General features: G+C 39.5%; 1 protein-coding gene across 5 annotated transcripts in view; it reads right to left on the bottom strand.

Annotated features, from left to right (window-relative positions):
* Positions 1-22,662, bottom strand: part of LOC108103981 (acetylcholine receptor subunit alpha-like) — a 136,963-nt gene that overhangs the window by 1,784 nt on the left and 112,517 nt on the right. For all 5 annotated transcript variants that reach the window (XM_041818423.1, XM_041818426.1, XM_041818425.1 and 2 more), the window contains 5 exons: positions 8,314-8,482; positions 3,213-3,349; positions 1,676-1,822; positions 1,499-1,591; positions 425-1,403 (listed from right to left, as the gene is read on the bottom strand). In XM_041818423.1, coding sequence (XP_041674357.1) covers positions 425-1,403; positions 1,499-1,591; positions 1,676-1,822; positions 3,213-3,349; positions 8,314-8,482 — 1,525 coding nt within the window. The remainder of the gene's footprint in view (positions 1-424; positions 1,404-1,498; positions 1,592-1,675; positions 1,823-3,212; positions 3,350-8,313; positions 8,483-22,662) is intronic.

Here is a 22,662-nt window from a genome sequence, read left to right as displayed (position 1 = left end):
GTCTCAGAGTCTCTACTGTCTCTATCTCCTTCTCGGACTCAGTTTCCGTCTCCCTCTCAGGTATGTCCCCGTTTCTCTGTCCTGGCCAAACGTTAAGCGGCTTTCGGGCCACTTGTATTTTTTTCCGGCTTTCCAATTTTCTTTTTCTTATTTTCACTGGCTTGCTGCAATTGCGACATTCCGAAAGAGCAGGGAAAATTATTTTTCCAATGGGAAACGAAAAATAAAATTCCGTTTTTTAAAGAGCATTGTTTAAGTCCACTTCAGTTATCTGTAGTATTATTGCAGTTTTTAGATAACGATTCTATATTGGATTGGTGGTTACTAGATAGAAGTTTAGTGCGACTTTAGATGGTGCTTAGAAGGATAAATATGGCTTAGAAGGTCCTTAGAGTCCTACAATGTGATTTAGATGTAACCTTACCCTTGTGCTCTCCTCCTCCTTGCGCGTCTGTTCGGCTATGTAGGTGACCCCGTCCATGGCCTTGTGAAGTTCCGGGCAGGTGTGCCACCGTTGGCGTACATTGCCACGCCCCGAGCAGCAGTGCGGTCCGCCCTCGCGCTGGCAGGCGGGCAGAATATCACAGACGCCCGCCGGTGGAGGCGGTGGGGGTGGCGTTCCGGCCGCCGCTGCCGCCGCCGCTGCTGCTGCCGCTGCCGAGGTGCTGGGTCCGCCGGCGGCTGCCGCTGCTGCTGCCGCTGCCGCTGAGGTGGTGGGTCGCTGGTGATGATGCTGCTGTTGTTGGTGGTGCATCTGCTGGTGGTGCAACTGCTGGTGGTGCAGGAGCTCCGATGACTGGCAAGCGGCCCCGGCGCCCATGCCCTGATGGATCTGGATAGTGCCGCTGCAGCAGGAGTCCGCCAGCGTCGATGCGGTGGCCACCGAGTTAACCGTCGTCGTTGACTTTATCACATTCGGATTGGCCATGCCCAGATCGCTGGTGGTGGTGGAGGCGTGCGCCTGGTGTGCATGCTGCGGCAGTGGCGAAAAGTTCGCCGAGCAGCTCGATTGCTGCCGATAGAGGTGACCTCCTCCGCTGCCACTTTGGCCATGACCACCATAGCCACCACCGCCATTCCCGCTTCCATTCTGACCCGTCTGGCTGGAGGTCGAGGTCATCTGACGGAACTTGGTGGGCGTTAGCGGATGGTCTAGCAGCGAGCCACCCGTCTGCTGATACTGATTGTGGTACTGGGCGTCGATCAGCGATGATGTTGTCGAGGTCTGCTGGTTGGCCGTCGACATGGTCGGCGGATACAAGGAGCTCAAGTGGCCGGTAATGGTGGAGGCACCGCCACCGCCCATACCCATGCCACACTCATCCATCAGGTTGTAGGTCTGCGCACGGTGCTGAAAATGTGGCGAAGTGCTACGCGATGTCGTCTTTGGGCTGTGGTGCATGCTACATAAATGCCGATTATACAGGTAAGTATCAATGCATATAAATTGAAATCGTACTTAAAAACGTTTAATTCTAGGACCCTCCTTTTAACTTACCGAGACAAGGCCACCGGCGGTGGCAGCGGTGGTATTTGATCCCTCAGTTCGAGTCCGTTGCATGTGCGCACCATGAGCCGCCGCGAGGATTTTCTGTGGAAAAACAAAGAAAACCACGGAGAACGGTGGTTAAAGGTTATCGGTTACTCGGAGGTCCCTTTCGGAGGAGGCACTCACATCATCTCGCTGATCGGATAGAGCGGACGCCGCATGACCAGGAAGCGGGGCAGCTGGTTAATAAACACGGTCCGCACCCAAGGAGCCATCGTGTGCGTCTGCGGCGACCGGAAGTGGATGTTCAGCACTAACACCGTCACACAGATGCTACAGAGAAAGAAATACGGTACGGTGAGTACTCAATTCACAAACTTTATCAGCATTTTATTGGTAAATGTGTATAGAATGCCATACCTTGTTGGGTTCGTTATTAACTTTTCTTAAAAACTGCATTTACATCTAAAATTCATAATTCATGTCCATTTTTCAAAAAATATTTCAAATTTCTGGGTTCTGTTAAAAGTAGGTATTGGGGTTTAAAGTTTTGGTTGTTATCTGTATAAAGCAGTCACTTTTTAGGCGAGCGTCTTGTTTTGACAAAGTTAGAGCTAAGAAACGGGGCTCTCTGCTGCCAAAAGTCGTATAAAAAACAGTCGCTTTCTTAGTCATGAGTTTCATTTTGAAAAAATGTCATTTTCTGTCAAAAGGCGTTATTCTTATTTTTCGTTTAAGAAACCATCTTTCCTCTCAATCTTTTTAATATTTATAAAGCAGATCTATTGATATTTATATTTTCATTTAAAAGCAGCCGACTAGGCAGCTTTTATAATGCTTCTTTGGTAGAAGAGAATCTTACAATTTATTTTTTTGACTGTAATATCTACTTAGCTAACATTATTATGTGGAAGTGCATGATAAAGTGTCCCTATATTTTGTACCCTCGGCAGAAGAGTTGTCCAAGGATAAAATGTGAGGGTGGTAAGAACATGCAGAAAGGACTTAAGTGAGTTGCTCTCTTAGTCTGGGTAATTAACTTTCGACGCCCACGTCTAATTAGCAGCTGGCCAAGAAAGGCGTTGGAAAAGAATGACGGTGGGAGTGGGGAATGGGGAATGGGGAATGGGTTGGAAAAATGGGGAGTGGGTAGAGTGTCCTGCCAGCCTTAATTACATCATTTGAGGCGAGGTCCTGTTGCGCCACTGGCGATTCCATTGTTGGCAGAGTCTCCTACTCTCGGTCTCAGTCGACTTTTGTTTACCAACAATTAGGCGGCCATCATTTGGTGTGCCGGCCAGTCGCCTTGTGGGCGTGGCAAATGACTGTAAATTGCCGCAGCCATTTAATAGGCCCCACAGCAGGGGGCCTATTTTGTCGGGGATGGGCGTGGCATTAAGCCAAGCAAAAGTCGAACGGCCGTACTGCCGAATCGAGTTTTATTTTGCTGCTTCCCTTTGGCAAAACTTTCCCACCAAAGAACACCGAAGTCGAAGTTTTTGAAAAACTTTGTTAACTACATATTTGGAAGTTTTTTAAGGCTTTCTAACTAGATAAATGATTTTAAATTTGTCTCGGTAACTAATTACAAATAACGTAGATTGACAGTTTGCTTATTGTTAAGTCCAAAATATGCTATTAAAAACTTGAATTTAAAGTATTTAGCATATTCAGACGACATTCGGTTCTGTAGTATCAATGGGAAATCGAATGGGGGACTCACCTGAAGGTATCCAGTATCATGGTGAAGAGCACGAACTTTCCTAGCAGTGGCACCACCAGCGATGTGGGCGGAATGATTTCCGCCAGCAGCAGGAAGAACACAGTGAGCGACAGCAGAATGGATATGCTTAATGAGACCTGCAAGTACATATATATGGTACATATATAAATATATATGCACATAAACCTAGAAGAGTGAGATAGGAAGTTGGTGGGCGGCAGGGGGATAAAGGAGCGTGGCAAATTGAGCTGCACGTCGAGCGGAAAATCTAAAGCGCCATAAAGAAGCGACAATTGCGAACTGCGAACAACAACGGGAAACTCCCTGGCCCGATAAGGTTTCTTCTTCTCATTTATAATGCATAAATATTGCTCAGACGAAGCTTAAGCTCTTTTTTCCCCCATCGAGAGTTTGCCATTTTGGTGCCACTTTATTTGCCCTTTGCCCTTTGATAGTGCAGAAATCAAGGAATACTTATTGATTATATAGGAGATCCTGAGAGAAGAGCGAGCAGGTGTCTGGAAAATGGTTCCTAATGCTAGATGTATAACGATACATAACTTATTTAATCATGTTTAGGTTCATCATTAAATACAATTTCCATTAAAGATTTATCTCTAAATCATAAATACTAAAGTAACATAATATCTCGATTAAATAATTATTAAACATAACTTACACTATCCGCTTGAATTAGTTAAATAATAAAACCCCAAGTCCTTTGGATTAGCTAATTAATATGGAAACTTCTACAGGACCATTTTGGCCTTATTAGTTAACTGGGAATAGTTACAAGAGCTATTTGGATTAATTAATTGTAACAAAAAAGACAGCTAAGCCCTACGAATTAATTAATATATAACAGTTGAGCTGCCTTTTTGGTTAGTTAGTTAATTACTGAGCCTAAATCATTTAAACCTTTTTTTTGGTATAGGTTTGGTTGGACTGGTTAGTTTTATGGGTTATACCATACGAGGTGTGTTCAAAAAGTAAGGTGACTCTTCAAATTTCGCGAATTTCAAATTTTTCGATTATCGAAACCTTTTAGAAGTTATACGAGGTGTGTTCAAAAAGTAAGGTGACTTTTCAAATTTCAAATTTTTCAAATTTTTCGATTATCTTCAGTTTTGGGAACAAGAAAAAGTCACATGGGGCCAAATCCGGTGAATATGGTAGCTGAGGCATTATTGTGGTGTTGTTTTTGGCCAAAAAATCCAAATCCTTTGATCCATATTTTTCGATAGCAAAAAATCGCCGAGCTCGCAAAATAACTTGTAACTTTACGCCTCTCACAACCAAACAAAAGAGGATGTTCCATTGAAACTTGGTACAGATGTTAGGGAAGAGTGTACCAATATAACAAAACAAAAAAATCGATAATCGAAAAATTTGAAATTCGCGAAATTTGAAGAGTCACCTTACTTTTTGAACACACCTCGTACACTTAGCTTATAAACATTGCCAAATAATTATTTAATATGATAAATATTATAGCCCTGAGTCTGCTCATTATTTTTTTTACCTAAAACAGCTTAATATAAGATGTGAAAATTTTAATTTCATTGCCAGACAATTGCCAAGATTCCGCTCGCTTGGCCGCCAATTGGAGCCACAAATCCAAATTGATTTAGAACACCTAAGCGGGCATCACAAGCAAATAATAAGCCAGGGCAATGGGCGTATGAAAAAGCGGTTTATCAGCCGGCAATTGCGGCCTTGCCAAAAGCTGGCCAACAAATCATATGCAAAGGCAATGGAAAATGTCGAAAAAAGAACGCGGTAAGGGGGGGGGGTGTGGGGCTCTGAGTTGGGAAAAACCTTCCTCCGTGAAAATGGAAATGAAAACGAAAACGCGGCATACTTTTCAAGGCGCTCAATAAAGCGCAAAATGATTTGTAGGGGGGTATGGCTGAAAAAGGAGGAGTGGTAGCTCACCTTATTCATGCCTAAGCTGCTTGTAATGAAGTGTGTGCTTGTATGGGTTTCGATGTGAGTGTATTTGTAGAAAGTAATTAAATGTCGAAAATGAGACGCACCATTTGAGGCTTTCTACTGTCTGTCTGTGTGTTGCTATATGTGTGTTTCAGTGAGTTTGTGTGCGGCATAAATTTTCGATGCTTAATGATTTTATGATAATTAGCCGTAGTTTTGGGGTCAGCGCTTGTAAAGCGATTAGTGACGTTGCCTAATTAGGGCTACAACTTGCCAAGCAAATCCAATGGCTTTCCACTATAAATACCACCATATATTCACCTATAAAAGCATCGATTTAAAGGTAATCAAGAAACTAATGGTGAATATATAGTTCATAAATGAAACTATTTTTCATAGTTTGTTTTATAAACACCTTAGTATTTCTCTCAGTGCTGTTTATGTCATTGCCTGAAAGCCTTAGGGATGATACAAATGGGGGCTGTGACCTCAATGGCAAAGGAATCCATGGGTAATCGCCTCACGCTACCATCACTAGCGACCTGCTCATTATTTATGCAAATGTTCGGTGTAATTAAGGTGGCCAAATGCATTTCGGTCCCGATGATTTCAGTTCTGTTAGGGTGAGCTTCGGACTCCGACTGGATAGTTCGGGCCTGCCAACTGATGGGCCAGTTTCAATCTGGATGCTGTTCGTAAAACGTAATTGTTTCGCCCATAAAAATACGATGCAAATAAACGGAGGGGAATGGGAACAGTGCGGCTACTTAGTATTGGAAAAGTAGCCCTTCGTTTGATGTACCGGGAAAAAACTGTGCTAAAAATGTTCTACAAAAAAGGCTACCACAGAGTTGCATTCTATTAAGATAAATTATAAGTCTATTAAGTTTTTATTATAGAAATTTTAGTATAATATTTTCAAAGATTATTATGATTTTATCTAATAATATAAAAAATCAAAAATCTTCTAGGGATATTTACTAAGCTTGAAAGTGCATACCTTTTCCCCTCTCTACTATTTAATGAGAATTTTTTTAAGGAAAAATCTTAATTGATTAAAGATTAAAGGACATTTTCTACTAGTGTACCGCAACCATTTTGGGCCACCTCCTTTCCTCACTCCCGCAATCGGCAATTGCATGAATGAAGTGCGTTGTGGCGCATATGCATGTAAATTGGCAATTCGAATTCCAATTCCGATAGAACTTCGGCCACGGGGGTCCAAAGGATGGGCCGAACAGATGAGGGGCGCGGTGGGTCGTTTGGCAGGAACGATGGGCGTGGCGGACGTGCCAGAGTTGCCATAGTTAACTGCAGACTGACCAGTGGCGGGAATTTCGGGCGCAGATCCGCAGTTTGTGTCCTGTTTTATTTCGCTGCCTGCTTTTAGGCGTAAATATTTGCCAGCTCCATGTACCAGTATGTGTGTGTGTGTGTGTGTCCGGGTGAGTGTGCGTGCATGGCCATAAAAGGGACAACAGTGCAATGAAATGTGCCCACACGGCACAAATAGTAAAAGTATCAAAAAGAAAAAAGAAAAACAAAAAAGTAAACAGATACCACAAAAAGAGGGGAAAAACTCCTGGCAAAATAATATCAAACGAATTGATTATTTTTTATTGGGCCAACCAACTTTAAGTACTAGCAAAGATAGATTGGTGTATTTAAGTGAACAAACTAAATTGATTATTATCGGAAATATGACTTAAATCTATCTTATTTATAAATATTATACTTGATATTGGATAAATTTGTCAAAATGTCTAATTTGAAAGATTATTCATCGATATCCTACGAACAGTAATAATGTTCAAATCAAATCAAGCCTTAGATAAACAGTGTCTTTCCAAAATCATTCATAAAGTTCGTTTTCATGTGACAGCTTGGTATAATGCGCGCATTATTCGATGAGTAGTCATCGAATATACCGCTCTTAACTCGATAATGCACACGCAAATCGGGAATTTACATAATGCCTGCTGGGATGGCTCATCAAATGCCCGGCGCTGTCAATATTTATAACATAAATTATGCTCCGTGAGCGATGTGGAAATGCCGGATGGCATTGGCATCAACATCAGCATCAGCATCGGCATCGGCATCAGCATCAGTAATCCACAAACCGCTTGCGCACACAAATTATTTTTGCATTTTATTTATTTTGAAAATTGGCCGTAATTTATTCATAAGTCCCAGGCAGCATGTAAATGTTTATATTTATGCATTATGCCATTTCGTGTTTTCATTTTCGTTTGGCATTTTCCCTCAAAGAATCGCCAAAGAACCGCAATGAAACAAAAAAGTAAAAAAAAAGGAACTTTTGTTCGCATTAAATTGAATACATGGTGTAATTTTATTTACTCAAACTTAAATGATGGCAGACTGGGCGAAAAAATATACGCCAACACACACACACACATACACAGAACACCCGAAAAAATGAAAATCAAAACGAATAAAATGTTGAAATGCATTTTCATTTTCATTTGAGTGTGAAATTATTTTTTTGTTTTTTTTTTTTTAGTTTTTTTTTTGCTTTTTAATTAAAAGCACATTTTGAACGGATGGGCGAGGAGTGAGCTGGCAATAAATTATGGCAATTGGTTTAATGCAAAAAAAAAAAAAAAAAAATGAAAATGAGAATGGTGAAAAGCGCGGGGAAAATGGCAGCAGATGTGAACAAAGCAAATATGGCGGGAGAAATGGGAAATGGGTAACGCTTTATGCAAGCTAATGCATTTCAGCTGCGGATGAACTTGATTCTAATGCTTAATTTCACTATGAATAAATGCAATAACATGTGTATCATTAGCATAAATCCAATGGCAGAAGATAAAGCTTTTGGACACCCCGCCGCAACTATAGTGCGACTGATTTAATTAAACTTTAGCTCATTAATTGAGCCCGCTTATCAGAAAAACTATGGCGAACAAATGTTCAGTTTTTGTCTATGTTCTAGTGCACGCAATTCGAATTAACTATTTTTTAATAATACTTCATATATTTGACTCTATTAGAACTTTATGTAATTGGTTTTACAATTAACCAATTATTTTTGCAAGTATTTTAAATCTCAATTAGAGATTGTTATTTTATATTCTCTAAAGCCCAACATTTCGTGATATCAGATACTTTTCCCTTCCCAGGGATATCCAAAGATTAAACTCACCTTCTCACCACTGTCCGACGGCAGGTAGAATACAAGGATGGTGAGGAAACTGATGCCCATGCAGGGAATGATCAGGTTGACCGTGTAGAAAAGGGTCTTGCGGCGCATTGTGATGTTGAAGGTGATGTCCAGATATGGCTCATCGCAGCACGTATAAAACTTCTCATTTCTGCAAAAAAAAAAGAAGAAGAAGAAAAACATACAAAATTTAAGAGGCTAAAATTGGCATATTTAGCTAGGCGAATTGTTACGCAGCGCGTAAATATTTATTAAGGTTCATTCTGCCTGTCGATATATTTATTTTGCTGGTATATTTTTTGTGGTGGCACTGCTGCTGCCGTTGCAGCATCCGCAGTGTCAGGCACCCAAAACCTATATTTATTTACATAAACACACATATATCTTCAGATATATGGCGCTCCAATCACATAAATCATCGGCCGCATGATAAATATTGTAAAATGCTGAAAAAATATTGGACTAACTGCTAACTGAGTGTCAAAATGCTGTTGTGTATTTTTGCTTCTGTGCGAATCGAGGGGATGTGACTTCAAAACCGTTTGAATATGCGGAAAATAATTGAGAGGTTTAATGGAGCAGCAGTAGTAAACTTTTAATTTGTGGCGTCAAGGTGAAATGCGTTGGTCAGATAAGTAAAATTCTAAAATTTGTATATTCCAAAAGCACGACTATTTAGTAATGATAAAAAGTGTACAAAATCTGAAAGTCTCGAAGTACCTAGCTATTTTTCTTGGAAACAATTCACTTAAAAAATCAAGAGGGAAAGACCACTCGAACTAACCCTTTGAAACTTTAATCCATTTGCATTAATCAGTTCGACGGTCATTCAGTCTTTGAGCTTTTCTCATATTTTTCCCCTTTTTCCATCCACCGTACCAATGCATAATTTAAAAGTTAATAATCTCTGACTACGGCTGCCCACCAAAAAAAAAAAAAAAAAAGAAAAAAAACAACTGAAGAATATAAAAAAGTAATGAAGAAAAAGAAAGAGAATTTTTGTAAATTGAGTCGACCGGACTTTTCGTTATGTTTTTTGTGTTCTTTGCCCCTCGTCGCACTTGAGAAACTCTTGAAACAGAACCTGCCTGTGGAAGGGCAAGGAACAAAACAAAAAAAAATATAAATAAAAAAAATCGTTACTGCTGGGCAAAAAGGGGTAACCTCCTCCTCCTCCTGTACCCCTTCAACAATTCGCTGTGGTATATGGTTGGGCCATCAATAATTCCGAGAGGTTTGCGGGTTCATTTTGAATAAGAAAGTATTGTAAATAAATAATAAACAAGGCAAGGAGCACGAATATAGCGTTGGAAATGACAACGACGAGAATGTGGCCAGCGGGCAACTAACTGTTTGTGGCAGTTGACTTCTCTTCCAAATAGAAATGAAGTATGTGGCAATAGGCACACAAAACGGGGCAAGAAACACTCCGAGCTGTTTGGATATGAGTGGGAAGTGGAGGGACACGAGGGATGGCCGGGATTGAAGGCCAACATCTTGTGGGTTAGTTTTGATGGCTGCAGCAATAAAATATAATTTGCCAAAGCAATTCCAAATGTCAGTCACTCAAAAGAGCCCAAGAAATGGGAAAGTCAAAGGACGAATGAGTTCAAAAAGGGAAAATATTAGTAGAGATATGTAATAAGGTTATTGTTTTCAGGCTTTCTTGTGAAGTAAAACGAAATTAGTTTAGGAAATGAGACATTTGAGTTTGAAACCTTTAAATTACTTATAATAACATAAAGATAAGTAAATATATTTGATTCCCTTGTAAGTTAAAGGAACATTTAAATAAAACAAAACACAAGTGGGCGAGAAACCTAATACCCAATATCCTTTTGGCTCGCTTGGCTTCTCGAAAGTCCCACCGATCGAAAGCAAAAAATGTTATATGGCTACAGATTAAGTTTGCTAAAGTGAGCTTTGGTCAACAGGCCATGGTGTGTTGTCTGAAAACGGGCTATTCCCATTCCCGCTAACACCCGCTTCTTCACCCGATCCCCCTCCCCCCTAGCTACTTTATTCTTCTTAAAGATAAGTCTCTGCAGACAGAGACACACGAGCCCTGACTAAAAGACACTTGCCCAAAAAAAGAAAAGAAAAAGAAAACAGAAAACTTGAAAGACCCTTAAGTCAGCAAATAGGGCGGCGAAGAGAGGGTGGCTTAGTACGTGTAAAGGTCAGTGTAATAAGCTCGGTGACTTGGTGGGTTCGGTTCTTTGGTTAGTTGGTTAGCAACCACGAATGGGAAAACATACAATAAATCATAAAATAGGCAAGAAAAGGAAACACACACACGCATACACGTTCATAGTACTAGAATGCGCGTGCCTCCACACACACACACACAGAGAAACACGGCGCCGGGAGATGGCGCCACAAAGGCAAAAAAAAAAGTATCAAGAAAAAAACCAAATAGAAAAAAGACTAGAACACAAACAACAACAAATACCAGCTAAGACCAGCAAAACTTCAGTTTGATTTGACTCGATGGCACATGGCATACCCCATATTTCTTCACCCACACGCAACACCCACCCCTAGAACCCCGCAACAAAGAAATCCCTCTTCGAGAAATTCTGAAATTGGCAACAATTCATCAATGCGTAGGGCCATGCGGCGTATGCGTAATAAAGGATACAGAAATAGAAACGTGTGAAAAATCAGTCGAAAAAGGAAACGAAATTCTAAATACCCTACTTGTTTTTAACCTTATTTTTCAATTTTTAAATATACCACTAAGTATATAAATGAATTTTTTAATTAAGAACCCATTACGTATGCACAATATGGTAATATTACGTATACGGAACAAGTTAAGGCCACAAAAATGTGGTTATAAAAAGATAACATTCTCCAAAACGCCTTACAGTTTATTAATCAGAATGGCTCCCATTCGAGTTAAAATATTCTGATATAAGTTGTCAGTGTCAAGACGTAAAATTTAAATAAACCATTTTCGGCGCCAACAAAAAGAATGTGAAATGTCCACAGCCAAAGGTAATCATAGGGAAATATTGATTGTCCAGTAAAATTGATTTCAAACAAAATGTTATTTCGATTTTTCTTTAACAAAAAACAAATTAAGTCAAATTCCAGCGAAAATGGAAACAGAACTCGGCACACATTTCTGAAATAAGGATTTTTTTTGAGTCTGGGGTTACCGTACTAAAGTGACCGAAAATGGTCAAATCACTGATTGACAACGAATAATTCCGAAGAGGTTTGAAGGGGAAACAGCTTGCTGATTGGGATCAAAGAACAAACGCATAAATACGAAATGATTGGCAATATAAAAAAGAAGCGAAGACCTTAATAAAACAGAGAAGAAAAGCCACTACCAAAAGCAACCATTGCCACCTAGAAATCGGTGGCATTTCAGTGGGGTGCAATTTGGGGAAAATTCGTCTGGCGGATAGGTCTCAACGCTTGATTGATTTCGACAACTTTGTGCCAAAAGTTCTCTATGAGCTTTCAAGTGTTTTCTCTGCCTCTATTTCTTCTTTTTCTTGTGCACGTCAAAAACCGTTTCAAGGAATTTCATAGCATTGGTATATATTACATTATTCTATTCTGAAAACTAAGCTTAATTTCTGGTTTTTAAATGAAGTAAGTTAAATACAAAACTGAAATATATATATAGAAATATATATTTTTTTAATTTCGGTGCAAGACCGATAGTCTTTCCCTATAGAGACTTGAATTTGGGTCCAGCAAGAAATTAAAGTTAGTAATAAAATTGTAATAAGTAATCATAAACACGTTTCCTTGGAAGACTTGAAAAAATCTTCTCCCCAAGGCGTGGTAACTGAGGTGTGACCGCAAAAGCAAAACAAAAGAAAAAGGGGAAAAGAGGAGATTCCCTGGAAAGTTAGCTAATTATGATTTTAATCGATCTGTGATAAAACAAAAAGGGAACGAGTCTAGGGAGCCTCAAAACCTCTAACACAACCGAAAATTTGTGCTTCGTAATCAAGGAGGAAAGTTTGCTTAAAAAGTGGGATGAATGGGTGGGAAAATAGGGTGTTTTTTGCCTGGGAATACTTGTGTATGTGCTCTGTGTGCTGATTTGATGTTGTAAGACTCACTGCGGCAATTAAACAAAATACAGCCCCCGGGGGACTGGTATACGACAACGGAAGACAACTCAATAAGCGGATAAAAAAAGAAGAAGATAAGTCAACGAAATTGTGGAAGCCATGAATTTAGTACAAGCCAGTTTTAAGAGCTTTAATGGCAAAGAATTAATTGAAATCTGTAAAAGGTAAATAATTTAAGCACTTTGGGTGCAAAATAGAAAACAAACTGGATTTGTTGAAGAAAATTTCAATATTTTTGCGGATTCTTAGCTCTAGTTTTGTCAAAACTTTGCCCAACAAAGATTGTTTCATGCAGCTAACAACCGAAACTTTAAACCCCTATACTAGCTTTTTGCGTTATTGCTCTGATTTGTAGCTGCGAGTGCCGATTTAATGACTAAAAACGCAGGAAACCCATTTTTACAGAAATTTGCAATACTATGTTCGGCTTTTTAGCTCTAGCTAGGTCAAAACAAGACGCACAGCCAAAAGAACGACTGTTTTGGGCTGCTAACGACCAATACTAACCACCCCTATCACTCGATTTTCGATTTTGGGAAAATTAATTTTGGCCCGAATTTCGCATTTTTGATAAGGGGTACCATCATCAAAATTTTCAAAAAATGGCCAGAAATGAAGTTTTCCAGATTTGAATGCAAACCAATTGGGAATCATGGCAATCAAGTTACGAGCCCTACGAGGTATTACATTCCTCATTTGGGCCATTTTTGGCTGTGCTATGGCCAAAGAACTAATTTTTTTGTGCCCAAAATCAAGTATACGTTCTTTGATAGCAGAAAACCCGGTTTGTTGCCGTTTCATAGCTGTAACTTTGCCAAAAGAAGAAGCACGGCTAAAACAAAGATTGTTTCATGCAGCTAACAACCGAAACTTTAAACCCCTATACTAGCTTTTTGCGTTATTGCTCTGATTTGTAGCTGCGAGTGCCGATTTAATGACTAAAAACGCAGGAAACCCATTTTAACAGAAATTTGCAATACTATGTTCGGCTTTTTAGCTCTAGCTAGGTCAAAACAAGACGCAGAGCCAAAAGAACGACTGTTTTGGGCTGCTAACGACCAACACTAACCACCCCTATCACTCGATTTTCGATTTTGGGAAAATTAATTTTGGCCCAAATTTCGCATTTTTGATAAGGGGTACCATCATCAAAATTTTCAAAAAATGGCCAGAAATGAAGTTTTCCAGATTTGAATGCAAACCAATTGGGAATCATGGCAATCAAGTTACGAGCCCTACGAGGTATTACATTCCTCATTTGGGCCATTTTTGGCTGTGCTATGGCCAAAGAACTAATTTTTTTGTGCCCAAAATCAAGTATACGTTCTTTGATAGCAGAAAACCCGGTTTGTTGCCGTTTCATAGCTGTAACTTTGCCAAAAGAAGAAGCACGGCTAAAACAAAGATTGTTTCATGCAGCTAACAACCGAAACTTTAAACCCCTATACTAGCTTTTTGCGTTATTGCTCTGATTTGTAGCTGCGAGTGCCGATTTAATGACTAAAAACGCAGGAAACCCATTTTAACAGAAATTTGCAATACTATGTTCGGCTTTTTAGCTCTAGCTAGGTCAAAACAAGACGCACAGCCAAAAGAACGACTGTTTTGGGCTGCTAACGACCAATACTAACCACCCCTATCACTCGATTTTCGATTTTGGGAAAATAAATTTTGGCCCGAATTTCGCATTTTTGATAACGGGTACCATCATCAAAATTTTCAAAAAATGGCCAGAAATGAAGTTTTCCAGATTTGAATGCAAACCAATTGGGAATCATGGCAATCAAGTTACGAGCCCTACGAGGTATTACATTCCTCATTTGGGCCATTTTTGGCTGTGCTATGGCCAAAGAACTAATTTTTTTGTGCCCAAAATCAAGTATACGTTCTTTGACAGCAGAAAACCCGGTTTTGTTGCCGTTTTTTAGCTGTAACTTTGCCAAAAGAAGAAGCACGGCTAAAACAAAGATTGTTTCATGCAGCTAACAACCGAAACTTTAAACCCCTATACTAGCTTTTTGCGTTATTGCTCTGATTTGTAGCTGCGAGTGCCGATTTAATGACTAAAAACGCAGGAAACCCATTTTAACAGAAATTTGCAATACTATGTTCGGCTTTTTAGCTCTAGCTAGGTCAAAACAAGACGCAGAGCCAAAAGAACGACTGTTTTGGGCTGCTAACGACCAACACTAACCACCCCTATCACTCGATTTTCGATTTTGGGAAAATTAATTTTGGCCCAAATTTCGCATTTTTGATAAGGGGTACCATCATAAAAATTTTCAAAAAATGGCCAGAAATGAAGTTTTCCAGATTTGAATGCAAACCAATTGGGAATCATGGCAATCAAGTTACGAGCCCTACGAGGTATTACATTCCTCATTTGGGCCATTTTTGGCTGTGCTATGGCCAAAGAACTAATTTTTTGTGCCCAAAATCAAGTATACGTTCTTTGACAGCAGAAAACCCGGTTTTGTTGCCGTTTTTTAGCTGTAACTTTGCCAAAAGAAGAAGCACGGCTAAAACAAAGATTGTTTCATGCAGCTAACAACCGAAACTTTAAACCCCTATACTAGCTTTTTGCGTTATTGCTCTGATTTGTAGCTGCGAGTGCCGATTTAATGACTAAAAACGCAGGAAACCCATTTTAACAGAAATTTGCAATACTATGTTCGGCTTTTTAGCTCTAGCTAGGTCAAAACAAGACGCACAGCCAAAAGAACGACTGTTTTGGACTGCTAACGACCAACACTAACTACCCCTATCACTCGATTTTCGATTTAGGGAAAATTAATTTTGGCCCAAATTTCGCATTTTTGATAAGGGGTACCATCATCAAAATTTTCAAAAAATGGCCAGAAATGAAGTTTTCCAGATTTGAATGCAAACCAATTGGGAATCATGGCAATCAAGTTACGAGCCCTACGAGGTATTACATTCCTCATTTGGGCCATTTTTGGCTGTGCTATGGCCAAAGAACTAATTTTTTTGTGCCCAAAATCAAGTATACGTTCTTTGACAGCAGAAAACCCGGTTTTGTTGCCGTTTTTTAGCTGTAACTTTGCCAAAAGAAGAAGCACGGCTAAAACAAAGATTGTTTCATGCAGCTAACAACCGAAACTTTAAACCCCTATACTAGCTTTTTGCGTTATTGCTCTGATTTGTAGCTGCGAGTGCCGATTTAATGACTAAAAACGCAGGAAACCCATTTTAACAGAAATTTGCAATACTATGTTCGGCTTTTTAGCTCTAGCTAGGTCAAAACAAGACGCACAGCCAAAAGAACGACTGTTTTGGGCTGCTAACGACCAATACTAACCACCCCTATCACTCGATTTTCGATTTTGGGAAAATTAATTTTGGCCCGAATTTCGCATTTTTGATAAGGGGTACCATAATCAAAATTTTCAAAAAAATGGCCAGAAATGAAGTTTTCCAGATTTGAATGCAAACCAATTGGGAATCATGGCAATCAAGTTACGAGCCCTACGAGGTATTACATTCCTCATTTGGGCCATTTTTGGCTGTGCTATGGCCAAAGAACTAATTTTTTTGTGCCCAAAATCAAGTATACGTTCTTTGACAGCAGAAAACCCGGTTTTGTTGCCGTTTTTTAGCTGTAACTTTGCCAAAAGAAGAAGCACGGCTAAAACAAAGATTGTTTCATGCAGCTAACAACCGAAACTTTAAACCCCTATACTAGCTTTTTGCGTTATTGCTCTGATTTGTAGCTGCGAGTGCCGATTTAATGACTAAAAACGCAGGAAACCCATTTTAACAGAAATTTGCAATACTATGTTCGGCTTTTTAGCTCTAGCTAGGTCAAAACAAGACGCACAGCCAAAAGAACGACTGTTTTGGGCTGCTAACGACCAATACTAACCACCCCTATCACTCGATTTTCGATTTTGGGAAAATTAATTTTGGCCCGAATTTCGCATTTTTGATAAGGGGTACCATCATCAAAATTTTCAAAAAATGGCCAGAAATGAAGTTTTCCAGATTTGAATGCAAACCAATTGGGAATCATGGCAATCAAGTTACGAGCCCTACGAGGTATTACATTCCTCATTTGGGCCATTTTTGGCTGTGCTATGGCCAAAGAACTAATTTTTTTTGTGCCCAAAATCAAGTATACGTTCTTTGATAGCAGAAAACCCGGTTTGTTGCCGTTTTTTAGCTGTAACTTTGCCAAAAGAAGAAGCACGGCTAAAACAAAGATTGTTTCATGCAGCTAACAACCGAAACTTTAAACCCCTATACTAGCTTTTTGCGTTATTGCTCTGATTTGTAGCTGCGAGTGCCGATTTAATGACTAAAAACGCAGGAAACCCATTTTAACAGAAATTTGCAATACTATGTTCGGCTTTTTAGCTCTAGCTAGGTCAAAACAAGACGCACAGCCAAAAGAACGACTGTTTTGGGCTGCTAACGACCAACACTAACCACCCCTATCACTCGATTTTCGATTTTGGGAAAATTAATTTTGGCCCAAATTTCGCATTTTTGATAAGGGTACCATCATCAAAATTTTCAAAAAAATGGCCAGAAATGAAGTTTTCCAGATTTGAATGCAAACCAATTGGGAATCATGGCAATCAAGTTACGAGCCCTACGAGGTATTACATTCCTCATTTGGGCCATTTTTGGCTGTGCTATGGCCAAAGAACTAATTTTTTTGTGCCCAAAATCAAGTATACGTTCTTTGACAGCAGAAAACCCGGTTTTGTTGCCGTTTTTTAGCTGTAACTTTGCCAAAAGAAGAAGCACGGCTAAAACAAAGATTGTTTCATGCAGCTAACAACCGAAACTTTAAACCCCCTATACTAGCTTTTTGCGTTATTGCTCTGATTTGTAGCTGCGAGTGCCGATTTAATGACTAAAAACGCAGGAAACCCATTTTTACAGAAATTTGCAATACTATGTTCGGCTTTTTAGCTCTAGCTAGGTCAAAACAAGACGCACAGCCAAAAGAACGACTGTTTTGGGCTGCTAACGACCAACACTAACCACCCCTATCACTCGATTTTCGATTTTGGGAAAATTAATTTTGGCCCAAATTTCGCATTTTTGATAAGGGTACCATCATCAAAAATTTTCAAAAAATGGCCAGAAATGAAGTTTTCCAGATTTGAATGCAAACCAATTGGGAATCATGGCAATCAAGTTACGAGCCCTACGAGGTATTACATTCCTCATTTGGGCCATTTTTGGCTGTGCTATGGCCAAAGAACTAATTTTTTTGTGCCCAAAATCAAGTATACGTTCTTTGACAGCAGAAAACCCGGTTTTGTTGCCGTTTTTTAGCTGTAACTTTGCCAAAAGAAGAAGCACGGCTAAAACAAAGATTGTTTCATGCAGCTAACAACCGAAACTTTAAACCCCTATACTAGCTTTTTGCGTTATTGCTCTGATTTGTAGCTGCGAGTGCCGATTTAATGACTAAAAACGCAGGAAACCCATTTTAACAGAAATTTGCAATACTATGTTCGGCTTTTTAGCTCTAGCTAGGTCAAAACAAGACGCACAGCCAAAAGAACGACTGTTTTGGGCTGCTAACGACCAATACTAACCACCCCTATCACTCGATTTTCGATTTTGGGAAAATTAATTTTGGCCCAAATTTCGCATTTTTGATAAGGGGTACCATCATCAAAATTTTCAAAAAATGGCCAGAAATGAAGTTTTCCAGATTTGAATGCAAACCAATTGGGAATCATGGCAATCAAGTTACGAGCCCTACGAGGTATTACATTCCTCATTTGGGCCATTTTTGGCTGTGCTATGGCCAAAGAACTAATTTTTTTGTGCCCAAAATCAAGTATACGTTCTTTGACAGCAGAAAACCCGGTTTTGTTGCCGTTTTTTAGCTGTAACTTTGCCAAAAGAAGAAGCACGGCTAAAACAAAGATTGTTTCATGCAAGTAACAACCGAAACTTTAAACCCCTATACTAGCTTTTTGCGTTATTGCTCTGATTTGTAGCTGCGAGTGCCGATTTAATGACTAAAAACGCAGGAAACCCATTTTAACAGAAATTTGCAATACTATGTTCGGCTTTTTAGCTCTAGCTAGGTCAAAACAAGACGCACAGCCAAAAGAACGACTGTTTTGGGCTGCTAACGACCAACACTAACCACCCCTATCACTCGATTTTCGATTTTGGGAAAATTAATTTTGGCCCAAATTTCGCATTTTTGATAAGGGGTACCATCATCAAAATTTTCAAAAAATGGCCAGAAATGAAGTTTTCCAGATTTGAATGCAAACCAATTGGGAATCATGGCAATCAAGTTACGAGCCCTACGAGGTATTACATTCCTCATTTGGGCCATTTTTGGCTGTGCTATGGCCAAAGAACTAATTTTTTTGTGCCCAAAATCAAGTATACGTTCTTTGACAGCAGAAAACCCGGTTTTGTTGCCGTTTTTTAGCTGTAACTTTGCCAAAAGAAGAAGCACGGCTAAAACAAAGATTGTTTCATGCAGCTAACAACCGAAACTTTAAACCCCTATACTAGCTTTTTGCGTTATTGCTCTGATTTGTAGCTGCGAGTGCCGATTTAATGACTAAAAACGCAGGAAACCCATTTTAACAGAAATTTGCAATACTATGTTCGGCTTTTTAGCTCTAGCTAGGTCAAAACAAGACGCACAGCCAAAAGAACGACTGTTTTGGGCTGCTAACGACCAACACTAACCACCCCTATCACTCGATTTTCGATTTTGGGAAAATTAATTTTGGCCCAAATTTCGCATTTTTGATAAGGGGTACCATCATCAAAATTTTCAAAAAATGGCCAGAAATGAAGTTTTCCAGATTTGAATGCAAACCAATTGGGAATCATGGCAATCAAGTTACGAGCCCTACGAGGTATTACATTCCTCATTTGGGCCATTTTTGGCTGTGCTATGGCCAAAGAACTAATTTTTTGTGCCCAAAATCAAGTATACGTTCTTTGACAGCAGAAAACCCGGTTTTGTTGCCGTTTTTTAGCTGTAACTTTGCCAAAAGAAGAAGCACGGCTAAAACAAAGATTGTTTCATGCAGCTAACAACCGAAACTTTAAACCCCTATACTAGCTTTTTGCGTTATTGCTCTGATTTGTAGCTGCGAGTGCCGATTTAATGACTAAAAACGCAGGAAACCCATTTTAACAGAAATTTGCAATACTATGTTCGGCTTTTTAGCTCTAGCTAGGTCAAAACAAGACGCACAGCCAAAAGAACGACTGTTTTGGGCTGCTAACGACCAACACTAACCACCCCTATCACTCGATTTTCGATTTTGGGAAAATTAATTTTGGCCCAAATTTCGCATTTTTGATAAGGGGTACCATCATCAAAATTTTCAAAAAATGGCCAGAAATGAAGTTTTCCAGATTTGAATGCAAACCAATTGGGAATCATGGCAATCAAGTTACGAGCCCTACGAGGTATTACATTCCTCATTTGGGCCATTTTTGGCTGTGCTATGGCCAAAGAACTAATTTTTTTGTGCCCAAAATCAAGTATACGTTCTTTGACAGCAGAAAACCCGGTTTTGTTGCCGTTTTTTAGCTGTAACTTTGCCAAAAGAAGAAGCACGGCTAAAACAAAGATTGTTTCATGCAGCTAACAACCGAAACTTTAAACCCCTATACTAGCTTTTTGCGTTATTGCTCTGATTTGTAGCTGCGAGTGCCGATTTAATGACTAAAAACGCAGGAAACCCATTTTAACAGAAATTTGCAATACTATGTTCGGCTTTTTAGCTCTAGCTAGGTCAAAACAAGACGCACAGCCAAAAGAACGACTGTTTTGGGCTGCTAACGACCAACACTAACCACCCCTATCACTCGATTTTCGATTTTGGGAAAATTAATTTTGGCCCAAATTTCGCATTTTTGATAAGGGGTACCATCATCAAAATTTTCAAAAAATGGCCAGAAATGAAGTTTTCCAGATTTGAATGCAAACCAATTGGGAATCATGGCAATCAAGTTACGAGCCCTACGAGGTATTACATTCCTCATTTGGGCCATTTTTGGCTGTGCTATGGCCAAAGAACTAATTTTTTTGTGCCCAAAATCAAGTATACGTTCTTTGACAGCAGAAAACCCGGTTTTGTTGCCGTTTTTTAGCTGTAACTTTGCCAAAAGAAGAAGCACGGCTAAAACAAAGATTGTTTCATGCAGCTAACAACCGAAACTTTAAACCCCTATACTAGCTTTTTGCGTTATTGCTCTGATTTGTAGCTGCGAGTGCCGATTTAATGACTAAAAACGCAGGAAACCCATTTTAACAGAAATTTGCAATACTATGTTCGGCTTTTTAGCTCTAGCTAGGTCAAAACAAGACGCACAGCCAAAAGAACGACTGTTTTGGGCTGCTAACGACCAACACTAACCACCCCTATCACTCGATTTTCGATTTTGGGAAAATTAATTTTGGCCCAAATTTCGCATTTTTGATAAGGGGTACCATCATTAAAATTTTCAAAAAATGGCCAGAAATGAAGTTTTCCAGATTTGAATGCAAACCAATTGGGAATCATGGCAATCAAGTTACGAGCCCTACGAGGTATTACATTCCTCATTTGGGCCATTTTTGGCTGTGCTATGGCCAAAGAACTAATTTTTTTGTGCCCAAAATCAAGTATACGTTCTTTGACAGCAGAAAACCCGGTTTTGTTGCCGTTTTTTAGCTGTAACTTTGCCAAAAGAAGAAGCACGGCTAAAACAAAGATTGTTTCATGCAGCTAACAACCGAAACTTTAAACCCCTATACTAGCTTTTTGCGTTATTGCTCTGATTTGTAGCTGCGAGTGCCGATTTAATGACTAAAAACGCAGGAAACCCATTTTAACAGAAATTTGCAATACTATGTTCGGCTTTTTAGCTCTAGCTAGGTCAAAACAAGACGCACAGCCAAAAGAACGACTGTTTTGTACTGCCAACGACCAACACTAACTACCCCTATCACTCGTTTTTCAATTTAGGGAAAATTAATTTTGGCCCAAATTTCGCATTTTTGATAAGGGGTACCATCATCAAAATTTTCAAAAAATGGCCAGAAATGAAGTTTTCCAGATTTGAATGCAAACCAATTGGGAATCATGGCAATCAAGTTACGAGCCCTACGAGGTATTACATTCCTCATTTGGGCCATTTTTGGCTGTGCTATGGCCAAAGAACTAATTTTTTTGTGCCCAAAATCAAGTATACGTTCTTTGACAGCAGAAAACCCGGTTTTGTTGCCGTTTTTTAGCTGTAACTTTGCCAAAAGAAGAAGCACGGCTAAAACAAAGATTGTTTCATGCAGCTAACAACCGAAACTTTAAACCCCTATACTAGCTTTTTGCGTTATTGCTCTGATTTGTAGCTGCGAGTGCCGATTTAATGACTAAAAACGCAGGAAACCCATTTTAACAGAAATTTGCAATACTATGTTCGGCTTTTTAGCTCTAGCTAGGTCAAAACAAGACGCACAGCCAAAAGAACGACTGTTTTGTACTGCCAACGACCAACACTAACCACCCCTATCACTCGATTTTCAATTTAGGGAAAATTAATTTTGGCCCAAATTTCGCATTTTTGATAAGGGGTACCATCATCAAAATTTTCAAAAAATGGCCAGAAATGAAGTTTTCCAGATTTGAATGCAAACCAATTGGGAATCATGGCAATCAAGTTACGAGCCCTACGAGGTATTACATTCCTCATTTGGGCCATTTTTGGCTGTGCTATGGCCAAAGAACTAATTTTTTTGTGCCCAAAATCAAGTATACGTTCTTTGACAGCAGAAAACCCGGTTTTGTTGCCGTTTTTTAGCTGTAACTTTGCCAAAAGAAGAAGCACGGCTAAAACAAAGATTGTTTCATGCAGCTAACAACCGAAACTTTAAACCCCTATACTAGCTTTTTGCGTTATTGCTCTGATTTGTAGCTGCGAGTGCCGATTTAATGACTAAAAACGCAGGAAACCCATTTTAACAGAAATTTGCAATACTATGTTCGGCTTTTTAGCTCTAGCTAGGTCAAAACAAGACGCACAGCCAAAAGAACGACTGTTTTGGGCTGCTAACGACCAACACTAACCACCCCTATCACTCGATTTTCGATTTTGGGAAAATTAATTTTGGCCCAAATTTCGCATTTTTGATAAGGGGTACCATCATCAAAAATTTTCAAAAATGGCCAGAAATGAAGTTTTCCAGATTTGAATGCAAACCAATTGGGAATCATGGCAATCA

Source organism: Drosophila eugracilis, unplaced genomic scaffold, assembly GCF_018153835.1.
Source record: "Drosophila eugracilis isolate 14026-0451.02 unplaced genomic scaffold, ASM1815383v1 contig_2163, whole genome shotgun sequence".
Classification (NCBI taxonomy): Eukaryota; Metazoa; Arthropoda; class Insecta; order Diptera; family Drosophilidae; genus Drosophila; species Drosophila eugracilis.
The sequence above is the reverse complement of the archived record's forward strand: the minus strand, read 5'-3'. Positions and strand labels throughout refer to the sequence as shown.